A 13,667-nucleotide genomic window follows, 5' to 3' on the forward strand; every position below is an offset into this window, starting at 1 on the left:
TTTATGGTCACTCTCCTCTCGTACTGTGAGAGATACGCTGGACTCGTGCCAATACATTGGTTGCAGGAGAAAGTAACAGAGAGGCAACACACTTCTGCAAGAGTTCTCAGAGAAGTTGAGGTGTTAGACTGAATTTTGTGTTTGTGTATTTACTCTCTTGAGTGCCGGCAGTGGTCAGTATGTCCTGAGATCTTCTGTGTTCACTTGCACTGCAAATGTTATTTGCTTGCAGCTCCTATCTACCCTCTTTAAATAGTTTATTTTTCCCAATAAATAATGCTCGCTCATTTTATCCTCACTCATGACTCATCCTCCCATCCAATCCGGTATGTGGAGATTCACCAAACCATCACAGGAGAGATAGACTGTGACAGCTATAGGTCATGGTGACATTCAATGAGTTTATGCCATGAACCTGAGGTAATTTGATCACTTTCCTCTTGTTTGACAGCAGCAAAAACAAATGCTCGAAAAGCTTGATGAAGTCGAGACATCCAGCTGCACTGCCACCTTTCTATCATCTACACACAGGGTTGCCAACTGTCCCATTTTAACCTGGACATCCCATGTATTGGCTGAAATGGCACGTCCCATACAGGACACCTAGTGTCCCGTTTATTAGAGCCGAGACACTTAAGGGGGATCCTGTTGTGCTCATTACCAAAATCCCTGTCTAAACTTTCACTGGACTGTAGACATATACATCACAGCTAGAGTTTAATCTTCATGTGCTCTTCGGGATTTGCACTGAGTGCGGTCTGTGCTGCGGGTTAGTGACGGTTCATTTCGATTGCTCAGTTAACACACTGTTGCACCAGAAAATGAGACACAAACATGCAGCGTTCATAGCATCAATTCCCTAATTTAGATATAAAATGTGATTAGTGTTGTTATTTGTTAAAGCTGAGAATCATGTTAATATTGTGTTGCACTTGTGTTGATGGCTCTGATTCTTGAGGATCAGTTCAGTTGTAAATGATAATCCATGTGTTGGTACCGGGGTAAAGCAGGAAGTATGAGTTAAGACTCTGGGTGAACAGAGCAGCTTCTATTTCATGCTACAGCGCGTCTGTATGTCTGCAAAACAACAACAGCGCTGCCAGACGAACACAAATGTTTATGCTGCTTGATTTCTGCACTTCCTGATCACAGGAAAAACTCCTGTGGGAATTTCTTTTTGTTTTGTGTGTGTGTGTGTGTGTGTGTGTGTGTGTGAGTCTGTTTCACTGCAGTTATATGCTGCTGTACGGATCAAACTCTAAACATAATGCAAATACTATCAGTGCTACAACAATCAGGGGAAATATGTTCCTGAGGTATTTTTTTCTCTGTTTCTGTAGCTTGACTGATCCAATGACAGATACATACAACTCTTGAATATAAGACATTATCTTGTCGTTTGTTTACTAATTCACAATCGCTCAATTCACTGACTCTCATAGAATAACTAGGTTTTATATTTTCTGTAGAAAATGTGAGTGGTGTTTGCTCAAAAAAAATCACTGCCACAATGCTAAGGTCTTCTGGGTTGTTTTTAGTGTTGGGGCTTCGTTCAGGAGCGGGTTTGGTTATTAGCAATAACTAATAATAATTAAAGATAACACTGTGTAACACATTTTTTTGTTTTGTTTTTTGTTCCTGGGTAGTAAGTGTTATTTCCTAATTGCTTATGCCTCAGAAGTATAAAAAATGGCTATTATTCCCCACAAACTTTGCTTTTGTGACCAGGACAGTGATATTTTGAAATTTACCTATTTCCAATGAGAAAATGGGCGAATTTGTGTCTTTTCGTTCACATAAAGTCAGAAAAAAAGAACATATGAATCCAAATTAACATGTATTTATAGTAAAGTAATACAAAAATTACTACAAAAGATTTATAAGTGAGTAGTTTTTCGAGATTACGATTATACTGTAAATCACTGTCACGAATCAGCCCCCAAATGTAACCTCCCATCACATCCTCGTTATACTGTCCTTGGTAGCGGTATTCAAAGTCCAGTATATCCTGCTGGAAGCACTCGCCTTGCTCCTCCGAGTACGTTCACATATTCTCCTTGAATTTATCAAGATGAGCATCAAGGATGTGGACAGAAGAGAAACCCATACTACCCCAACCAAAAATACCTCAACGACTTGATTAGAGATCTTGGTCTCACCAAGTCCAATGCCGAGCTTTTGACGTCTAGACTCAAGCAGTGGAACTTGTTGGATGAAAGTAAGCAAGTCGCAGATCAGAGGAAGCGTCACCAACCTTTTTCCAGGTTCATCACCCGTCAAGATGGGCTCTGCTTCTGCCACAATGTGACCAGTCTGTTCAAGGCAATCGGAATCACCTGTAACCAGAATGAGTGGCGCCTCTTTATTGACAGCTCATCCTGGAGCCTCAAAGCCGTGCTGCTCCATAATGGTAACAAGTACCCGTCTCTTCCCCTGCCTCACTCTGTGCACCTCAGAGAGGATTACAACATCATCAAGACCTTGCTGGATGCCTTGAAGTATGATGAGTATGGCTGGGAGGTCATAGGAGACTTCAAAATGGTGGCATTCCTGATGGGTCTCCAAGGCGGCTTTACCAAGTTTCCCTGCTATCTTTGCCTTTGGGACAGCAGAGACACCAAGGTGCACTACTACAGGCAGGACTGGCCACAGTGGACCGAGTTCCATGTGGGGAGGAACAACGTCAAGTGGGAGCCACTGGTGGACCCCCAGAAGGTGCTGATGCCACCACTGTACATCAAATTGGGCCTTATGAAACAATTTGTCAGAGCTCTAGATAAGGAGTTGGCAGCCTTCAAGTACCTTCAAGACTTCTTCCCTAAGCTGTCTGAGGCAAAGGTCAAAGCCAGTGTCTTCGTTGGACCACAGATAAAGAAGATCCTGGAGTGCAATGAATTCCCCAAGAAGCTCACTAGTAAGGAGAAAGCGGCTTGGAACAGCTTTGTCGCAGTGGTTCGGGGCTTCCCGGACAATCACAAGGCCGAAAAATACGTGGAGCTGGTTCAGACTCTGGTGAAGAACTACGGCACAATTGGCTGTAGGATGTCCCTCAAAGTCCATATCCTTGATGCTCATCTTGATAAATTCAAGGAGAACATGGGAGCATACTCGGAGGAGCAAGGCAAGCGCTTCTATCAGGATATACTGGACTTTGAACGCCGTTACCAAGGACATAATGAGGACATGACGGGAGACTACATTTGGGGGCTGATTCGTGAAAGTGATTTACAGTATAATCGTAAATCTCGAAAAACTACTCACTTATAAATCTTTTGTAGTCATTTTTGTATTACTTTACTATAAATACATGTTAATTCGGATTCATATGTTGTTGTTTTTTCTGACTTTATGTGAACAAAAAACACAAATTCGCCCGATTTCTAATTGGAAATAAGTACATTTCAAAATATCTCTGTCCTGGTCACAAAAGCAAAGTTTGTGGGGAATAATAGCCATTTTCTATACTTTTGAGGCATAAGCAATTAGGAAATAACACTTAGGGTGTGTTCACACTTGGCAGGTTTGGTTCGATTAAAACGAACTCTGGTGCGATTGCTCTGTTAGTGCGGTTCATTTGAACAAGTGTGAACGCTGTCACCTGAACCTTGGTGCGCACCAAACAAGCAGACCGAGACTGCCTGAATAGTGGGTCTTGGTCCGCTTCCAAACGAACTCTGGTGCGGTTTGATTGATATATGAACACAACATGGACCAAAGACATCTAAACGGACCAAAAACAGGAAGAAATTTGCCTAATACTGACCTCAAGCATACCTGGTTCTTCTCATCATAGGAGCTATGTTGCTCATTGCAGTTCGGTACAGGCGTTGGAACTGCCGTCAGCCATCCTCGCAGCATATCTTCGTTTGTGTGTGCAATGGAGGAATTCCTGGTGCTGTTTTGACTCCTTCACACATTTTATTAGCTCTTCGTTTGTTCTCAGCTGGTAAAAATACCACCATATATACATATATAAATATAACGAAGCTCGGGTGATGACGGGAGTCTGTTTCCTCGCTCTGTTGGTGGGCAGTACGGCGGGTGATTCTCTGCGTGTTGGCGGAGGAATCAGCAAAGTCGACTTGGTTGAAGATGGAAGTGAGAAATCTTCATCATCCAGTGAGGTGGAGATTGTATAGCCAAAGTTCAGGTATGTACGTTACTTCCTTGGGCAGCGAGGCTACACCTGGGAGCAGCAGGGCTGCAACTAGACGTGGCAAATACTGTCTCTGGAAGCAAGGCATAGGAGGAATCTCCAGGGTTTTATACTCTCGATGACATCATGGTTGAGGGACACGTTCTGTTGTGCGTTTTATCCAGTAGGAGTGGAGAGTTCGATCCTTCAGAATTTCACACCAATGTGCAAAGTGAGCAAGGCTTGATTGGATATGTGGTCTGTTTGGACTCCCTTTGTTTTATTTTGGCGCCGTTTTTGTGTTATCAGGCTTTGAGTGTTCCTACAGGCCTCAGTCAGGCTTTATGACTGTGTGTAGGCCTGCCTTTGTCTCCTATCTGAGCACATGAGGCCCAACATTAGCATGTTGCTATGCATTTGCAATGGTATTCTGAGTGGTTGTTTATGGCCCAAAAGTTAAAAGAGTCCTGCAACTTCAAGTCTCTATGATTTGATATATCATGATATAGTCTATGATATTCTAGTCTCTAGATTTGACTCAAGTCCCTACTTCAATGGAAGTTTTATTGTACCCTACAGCAGAACATATTATACATTATATATTATATTATATATTATCTGTGACATGCACAGAACAGGGGCAGCAGGGGTGCAAGCCAGAAAAAGGGAAGAAATTTTAACAATTAAAAAAAATAAATAGTTAAAACAAAATCAAAATCTTGTAATAATCTCAAAATAACATTAGTAATCTGTTTTTATGAGATTTCTTTGTAAATCGTGGGCGTGTTAATGAAAATTAAGCGGAGTTACCTTTAAGATTGCGCGCAATAGCAGATCGGGGCAGATACCAATCACAAGTGATTCTCCCTATGCCCTATACTCACTCCGAACTGCAGAGCCCTTGAACTGGGTACTCTGAAAGAAACATGGCATTACTCTATGTATGTACCCTTCGCTAACAGTCTTGTGGAAGGGCCCCTTGAGAAAAGATTAATTTTCTCACTTTCATTTTGAATGAGCTTTTTAGTGGCATTTCCTCCCAGCAGTGGCAGTGCCCTTCAAGGGAGCAAAAAATGCAGTTTGGAGCATCAAAGAGCCATTACTGCAGACGAGTAACAGGTCAGATAAAAAGTCCACTCCGTTGTGTTGTAAGTTCCTCAACAGGATAATACTTGATTGCTACCGCATTTCTGACATCACACACCTGCAGTGTAGACAGATTTATTAATTATAATGGGAGCGGTCGCGTCGCTTTCAGTAATAGACATTCAATTAGTCTTTTATAGAATACTGCCATTAACAGAAGGAGCTGTCTGGTTCAGCCAAAGCCAATTTTTTTATTTTTATTTTTTTTAAACTAATAAGCCATTAGACTAATCACTTTCAGAAAGATACCATGGTATTACCATTTTTTAGACATGTAGTCTACCAAGATAACCATTCAAAATCACGGTACCATCTTGACAACCTCATTGTACCATGGTTCCACCATATTATTGCTGTAAGGTCCTGGATATTTATAAATATTAATGACAGAATACTGTAAAATAACCAGTGGCGATTTCTCAGGGCCAGCAAAGCCTTCTCTGCTGGCCTAACATGCCAAATAAATAAATGTTTTTCATCCTTTCATTCTCAATCACCTTTTTGCCTTTGTATTTTTAACCGATTTCCACTCTTAATCTACAAACAAATAGAGAAAAACGAAAAGTTGATCAAGTCAAAATGTATTCCTTGATGCTTACATGCAAAGTGTGACAACTGTTTTACAAATCGCATGCACGTGAGTCTGAGCTCCACCCCCTCAGCCCTTCAGAATTTCCACAGAATCCCTCAAAAGTGCAAATGAATGAGCAATTAAAGTCAGATTGTCAGATTCATCAGCCAATAAGATTGATTTATTTGTTCTTGGTGGGTGTGATCTTTAGGATATGTCCTGGTCGAGGCCTTCTAGCTGGCCTTGAGTGACGCAATCACGCTTTAAGTGATGTACGTAATTCAAGAGCGAAAAGCGCGAGATCTTGCTGATGAGTTGGCTGTCATCACTGCTGGTATTGCCACTGAGAAAGAGATCCTTATGGATTTAAAAACACGAGATGCTCTGCATGACCGAGTGATTGCTTAATTTATTAAACAGGAAAAGAGGACTGATTTTCACTTCAAGTAAATTGGTAAGTGCTTTTTGCATTGTTATACCAACGTCAGGAGTTTTCTAAGTGCAAATTAGGCTGCTTGAGCATTCAGTGTCGGATCAAGTTTTGAAAAGTAGTGCTGCGTTCCATTCAACTCGGAAAGTCGGACTTTACAACTTCCTACTAGGGAAAGTGCAATGGAATGCATCTGTAAGTCAGAATTACAACTTGTAGGCTCGTGCAAAAATTCTCAACTCCGATTTCGCCGAGATGCAGGGGCATGATGTCACACAAACATGTTGACACTCAGGGAGGTATACAAAGTAAGTGATAAACATTCACTTTATTAAGAAATAACTGATAAATGAGTTTGTTTCCACATTACATGATATTAAAGCTTGTTTAACAAATGCCTGCAGAAACAGGTGTATAAAACATTATAAGCTCTTTTGATAATTGTACACCTGAAGCACAAATGCTAGCGCTGCAGCACTGTTTATCAGTTGGGTTGCTAGGAGACATCTCTAATGAGAGTCAAACCCCTGCTATGCTAACGGGAGCATTGCGGTTATGAATATCGGGGAATGGAATGCATTTATGTTCTGAGATATCAAGTAGGAATATCCCACATCCAACTTGAATGGAACGCAGCATAAACGTGTACCCTAACAAAACAAAATTTATTGCAAGCAACATTTAAATCGTAAATATTATTAGATAGATTTTTCCAGGTATTATAGACCTCCTTGGTAGATTCATATGAAAAATTGATTTTTGAATGTCTGTTCGGGAGACGTTCATTTCACAAAACAGTCAAGCTACAGTTAAAATTAGGCTTGCTTGGACATTAAGTGTTGTTTCAAGTTCTGGCTTTCGTGCGTGGATGTGTTTTTAAAATGTCAGTTGGTATTATTAGTTATAGGGTGTCTTATTCATTGTGAAACTGTGTTTTCTTAATGGCATGAATCACACTGAAGGCCTAGACTTTCAATGCACAGCCCGCCACTGAATATAACAGTATATGAGTATTAAAAGAAATAAAGACAAAGTAATATAAGAAGTGCCAGTTATGATGACTGGATGAAGTGATGGAGCAGAGATGAGAGAAAGTGAAAAGAGTGATGAGACAAGAAAGACTTTAGAGCCCTATAACAAAAAAAAGACACTATGCCATTACCAGGGTAATACCATGGTACTGAATGATTATTATATTCACTGATGATACCGTCATGATAATCTAAGTTACTTTAAAAAATACCATGGTTTTACTATGACATACTGTATAGATTTAAATCAACAAAACCTGCCTCCCTACCCTAAGCCTTAAACCTAAACCTAACCTAAAGCAGCAGAAAAAGCAAATGTGAGATGAAAAACACAACCACATCATCTTGTGGTGCTTCTATGACACTTTGGGTTCACGTGTGGACTCGTGTGCTCTTCAGGACTCGTACCCCGCTCCTTTACATCACAAGTGAAACGCTCTATCAGTTGAGCTATTGTGCAGTTTGATCACACTCAAGCAAGCATGTAAATGTAGTTGATTATGTAATGCAAATGTTAAAAAGTATTCCTTACAAGTCATGTGCTATAGTGAAAGTGTTTCAATGCCAGAAGATAGCATTGTATGAGGAACAGAGTGAACAGTTACTGTTTGTGAACAGATAATCTTCCATTTTACTTGTGACCTGTGTAAGAGGGAATAAAAGTGATTGTTGTTGTAGAGTTTGTTTATATCACTATATAATAATAATAATAATAATAAACTTTTATTTTGTATAGCGCCTTTAAAAGTGGCTTCTCAAACACTTGATTTGAGAGCAATAGTAATGGGGATGCTTGATTTTGCAAACATCACTAACAAGCATCTGTGATTTTATAATGGATGTATTTATATGGTCCCACACACTGTAAATACTGAACTTCCTATTTTGTCTTTTTTTATAGGAAAATTTAATGGCATTCTCCCTCAACGTAACTGCAGCAAACCCCTCCATTCTGATCATCACCTCCACCAGCGCACAAACCATCCAAATCGTGCTTTATGATAATCCAGCAGTGAGCCTCTATGTAAGTACTGGATCCAAACCAGATTTAGTTTTTTGCAGTATTGAAGCAACAGCATGTTCTGGCAACAGAAAGACACTTACAACAACGTCTTTATATTTAACAGTGGAACAAATTGTCTATCGCGTGGGAACTGTTGCCAGCTGCATGACAATAAAACCAGCTACTGCTGTGCAATTTCAGACCTGTTTGAGAGGCAATTAACCTTGTTTGTTTAGCCCGTGATCCCTATGAGAATTTGCAAACAGACTTAGCTAGTGTAGAATATGGATATGCCAGAGCACTCGAAATCAACAAAAAGCCCAGTATGTAACAAGCAGTGCAGTGTTCGAGAATTTGTTTGCAATGTTTTTTGTTTTTTTTTCAATTAAACCTTGTTAACCTTTATTAGATTGCTGTAAGAACAATGCACGCTTGAATTAAAGTGTAAATAGAGAGGGAATAAACATTTATTTCCTTGCGAGGAGGAAAATGTAGACCCACCCCATTTGCGACTGAATTCAGAGCCAAAATATTAAAGATGCGGTGTGTTCTGATGGGATAATTTGACGGCCTGGGGGAGACGTGCAGCATGTTGAGTGTGGCGAAACAGCATCTGCTGTTCATCTGGAATGGTCTTGTCTGAGCACTCTTATCTTAGAGAGACGGTCAGATTGAGTAAAGAAACACTCTTGGCAATTTCTAACAACACTCAGAACAGCAATCTGTTCACTCAAGAGCATGTGATTAACCTTCCCAAAAGACAAACTCCATCTCAAACGATGCATGAGAAGGGTTCAAAATAAGTTATTTTACCAATGGCGAAAATAAGCACCAGCAGTAAATATATTTCTTATCTGAATTTTTTTTTTCATGACGTTTGGGCGGGACATATCAAAAGGGCCAAAAGGGTTTAGTTACGTCACAGCCATGCAGAAACAGGATTTGCAACTTGCTAGGTTTAATTCTACATATTGCATAAGGTGTGTTTCAGCAGTGTTTTCAAATTAATAAAAAAAAAAAAATGTATTAAAGAAGTTTAGATGACAAGATAGCCAGAGTGCATATTTTTAACTGCTATTAAATAGACGCTCGCTAACCAAAGTCATGTTTGCCTGAAGAAGTAACCACAGCAACAGTGAGCTTTTGCATTGTTTTGCATGTTAGTTCTCATGGCACATTGAAACTTAAGTACTGCCATAAATGATCACTATATTTTAGATGGACATATCACACAAAATCTCTTAAGTGAAACCAGCTGTCAATAAATAAATGAATAAATAAATAAAAATCACGAAGATGCTTTGTGATTTTGATCGTCATAGTTTCGTTTTGGTGGCTTAATATGTAAGAAATCTTCCACATGGATTTCTGCAGGAAAAACTTTAGGCATCCTAGATTTACTTACAATAGTAAAAACTGAAATAAAAGCAGGGTTGGGAGGGTTACTTTTGAAATGTATTCCACTACAGATTTCAGAATACATGCTGTAAAATGTCATTTGTAACGTATTCCGTTAGATTACTCAAGGTAAGTAACGTATTCTAAATACTTTGGATTACTTCTTCAGCACTGGTAGATTTTTTCACTTGTTTTGACTATAAAAACTCTGCCAGTACAGTAAGACAAAATACACGTTAAAAATACATTCTCTGAAAAACCTAAATATCTTATGCAATGTTGTTTCTAAAACAAGATCAATCTAATTGATCTTGTTTTAAGGATTTGTACATATTTTTACAGGAAAACAATACAAAAATTATTATCAAGAATAAGATTTTTGCCCTAATATCAAAGGTCTTACTAGAAAAAAATAAATTATGATCCAACATGAATTTTCTTGATAAAAAAATATGATCGTGTCTGGTAACGTGCATGTAAAATGGCTAGAAATAGCATTTTAGCTTAGTGTAAAGCTGACAATTTACACAAGGATTATTTCTATTTCTTCTGCTCCAAACTTACTTCAAACTTACTTCTCTGTCTGCTTGTATGAATGTAATACATCATAAGAAAGTGTTTCACCGCTGTTCAAATGCACTTTGGATCGCATCATTTATATGTATAAATGTTTTCCATCTGAAAGGACTAAATATTAAATGAAACAAATGACAAGAAAATGCAAAGTAATCTCTTCAGTAATCAAAATACTTTTTGAATGTAACTGTATTCTAATTACCAGTGATTTAAATTGTAACTGTAGTGGAATACAGTTACTTATATTTTGTATTTTAAATACGTAATTCTGTTACATGTATTCCATTACTCCTCAACCCTGAATATAAGACACGTAAGTTGCGACAATAACTGTTAATTTAGTAGATAATCTAAGTAGAGCATTTGTTGGTCATTTATTTGAATCATTCAGGTCACTTCTTTCAAATTAAACATTAGAGGTAGACCAATATATTGGTTTTACCGATTAATCGGTGCCGATTGTTGCAGATAGTTTTTTTTAATTCCAATTCAATAAACCTTATCTAGGAATATATATATGTCAATGTCAATCGATTCAAATTTTTAATCAAATTAATTACATGGTATGCCAATTAATGAATTGAATGAATCACAATTAATCGCATACAGTATATAAATATTTGCTAAGAAAGCAAATGTATGTAGATAATTAAGATAAGGTTCCATTTGTTAACAATAGTTAATAACATAAGTTAACATGAACTAACAATGAACAATACTTTTACAGCTTTTATTAATCTTAGTTAATGTTAATTTCAACATATACTAATACATTTTTAAAATCAAAAGTTGTGTGTTAACATTAGATAATACACTATGAACTAACATAAACTAACAATCAACAATTGTATTTTTATTAACTAGTATTAACAAGATTAAGAAATGCTGGAAACAATATATTGTTAATTGATTGTTCATGATACCTAATGCATTAACTAATGTTAACAAATGGAACCTTATTGTAAAATGTTACCAAAAAGACAATTCAAAAAGTGTCTTTAGTATGCAATATATTGTTTATTTCCATATTATTGAACTCATGTCATCTGCCTTTCATTGACCTACAGTCTGTGGACGCATCAATGTACACCTGCGTCAGACGCTTTTGGAGCGTCTCGTTTGCGTTGTGTCATAAACATACAGTTACCTATCTGTCACTCACTCGATGTTGTGTCGATGTAGTGACACTAGGGGTTGCTCTTGGGAGCCCCAGACACCTCAGATTTTTGAGAAAAGGCCAATGGGATTTGGCGAGTGGAATTTGCATGCCACTCCCCCGGACATATGGGTATAAAAGGAGCTGGCTTGCAACCACTCATTACGATTTTTTCTTCAGAGCCGAGCAGTTGTGTTCAGCTAGCTGAATCCCTCTGCCGTTCCATTCATCTCTGAGAAAGCTTTTGGATTTACGGTGCTTTACAGCGGTTTCTCCCCCTCGTGCACTGTTAAGTGCAGAGAATGCCCCTGGGCGCTTCAACAGCCTAAAAGAATATATATTCTTGCAAATAAAAGAGTATATTTTCTCTAAAAGAGTGGCACTGACGGAGAGTGTCTTTTTAAAGATTCCTGGTTGTGGTCGTTACCGCTTCGCTTCCGACGGCCACGATCGCTGTCTCATGTGCTTGGGCGCTGCCCATGTGGAGACAGCGTTCATGGACGGGTCATGTCTTCACTGCAAGAACATGACCATTGCAATGTTGTGGTCACGGCTTTCCTTCATCAGAGGGAAAGCCACCCCAGTGGCTCCCCACCTCGGTCCTTCTACCTACGGGATTGAGGCCGCGTCGGTTAGCACTGGGTGCGATTTGGGGACCCCAATGGGAGCCGCTCCACTGGGTAATCCCCCCCAAGGACCTCCCATTCCCCAGTACGCTTGTTTACCCTGGTCGAGTTCTGGGATGAGACCGCCAGCTCGTCTCAGGGTGAGTTCGCAATCTCATTCGGCACTCGCGAAGTGGATGAGCTCTCGATCGCAGCATCGGAGAGCGGGCTGGTCCAGTCTGACGCCGAGGACTCGACTGGGCTCCCACCACTCCCTCCACTCCCCCCTGAACCCTCATGGCTTGACGATTGGTTCCTGGGCTTGGAGCACCGCTCACGGCCGTGCCCCGCCCCTGTCCCTTTCTTCCTGGAGGTGCATGAGGAGCTCACGAGGTCGTGGCGGGCACCTTTCACTACCTGGACCCGGTCTCTGAGCTCCTCACTACCCTCGATGGTGGGGCTGCCAGGAGGTACTCGGCGATTCCCCAGGTGGATAAGGCAGTTATGGTGCACCTGTGCCCACAAAACGCCGACACCTGGTGGAACCGCCCGAGACTCCCGTCCAGGGCTTGTAGGTTTACATCGTCTCTGGTACTAAAGCCTACGGTGCCACTGGACAGGCCGCCTCCACCCTGCACGCCATGGCTCTCCTGCAGGTGCACCAAGCCAAGGCACTAAGAGAACTGCACGAGGGTAGTTCTGACCCGGGATTGATGCAGGAGCTGTGCTCGGCGACTGATCTCGCCCTCCGGGTGACGAAGGTCACGGCACGGATTCTCGGGCAGGCGATGTCCACCCTGGTGGTCCAGGAGCACCACCTATGGCTCAACTTGATCGAGATGAGGGAGGGTGACAAGGTACATTCCTTGACGCCCCCGTCTCCCAGGTTGGCCTATTCGGCGACACCGTCGAGGACTTTGCCTAGCAGTTGGACTCAGTCTCCGTGATGGCGCGCCTCACGAGCAAGCGCACGCAGTTGGTGCTGAACTGCCTAAAGTCGTTCAGTCAGAGAACAGCGGTCCCACTGAAGCAATTTCAGAGGCTCCTGGGGCATATGGCGTCCTCGGCAGTGGTCACACTGCTCGGGTTGATGCATATGAGACCGCTTCAGCACTGGCTTCAGACTCGAGTCCCGAGATGGGCATGGCGCCGCGGCACACATCGCGTGGTCATCACACCGATCTATTTCCATTCTTCTTTGGGGAGAAAAGAAGAAGAGAAGGGGCCACGGCTGGGACGGCCTGTCCCCATTTTGGGCAGTCAACTTGTCCCCGAGGTGCGGGGGACCGTACGATGCTCGTAGGGGCGTTGGGGGAGGTTACGTGACGTCCAGGTGCACTGGCTACGAGGCATGCAATGGTTTTCCCATCTAGCACCGCCAGTCCACATAACACAGTTCAGCTAGTTGTGGCGTTTCGTATAGGGACCCCTAGTGTCACTACATCGACACAAAGTTGAGTGAGTGACAGACAGGGAACGTCCTGGTTATTTCCGTAACCTCCATTTCCTGAAGGAGGGAACGAGACGTTGTGTCCCTCCTGCCACAACACTGAACTACCCGCTGAAATGGCCGGGACCCTGTCTCGGCTCCTCAGCACAAAACCTGAATGAGTGGT

The 13,667-nt window shown here is 41.2% G+C and overlaps 1 protein-coding gene across 3 annotated transcripts in view; it reads left to right on the forward strand.

Annotated features, from left to right (window-relative positions):
* LOC127435782 (endoglin-like) overlaps nt 1–13,667 on the forward strand; it is a 64,125-nt gene that overhangs the window by 25,813 nt on the left and 24,645 nt on the right. For all 3 annotated transcript variants that reach the window (XM_051689478.1, XM_051689488.1, XM_051689495.1), the window contains one exon: nt 8,215–8,337. In XM_051689478.1, the coding sequence (XP_051545438.1) occupies nt 8,215–8,337 (123 nt within the window). The remainder of the gene's footprint in view (nt 1–8,214; nt 8,338–13,667) is intronic.

The sequence above is a fragment of the Myxocyprinus asiaticus genome, chromosome 4, assembly GCF_019703515.2.
Source record: "Myxocyprinus asiaticus isolate MX2 ecotype Aquarium Trade chromosome 4, UBuf_Myxa_2, whole genome shotgun sequence".
Taxonomy (NCBI): Eukaryota; Metazoa; Chordata; class Actinopteri; order Cypriniformes; family Catostomidae; genus Myxocyprinus; species Myxocyprinus asiaticus.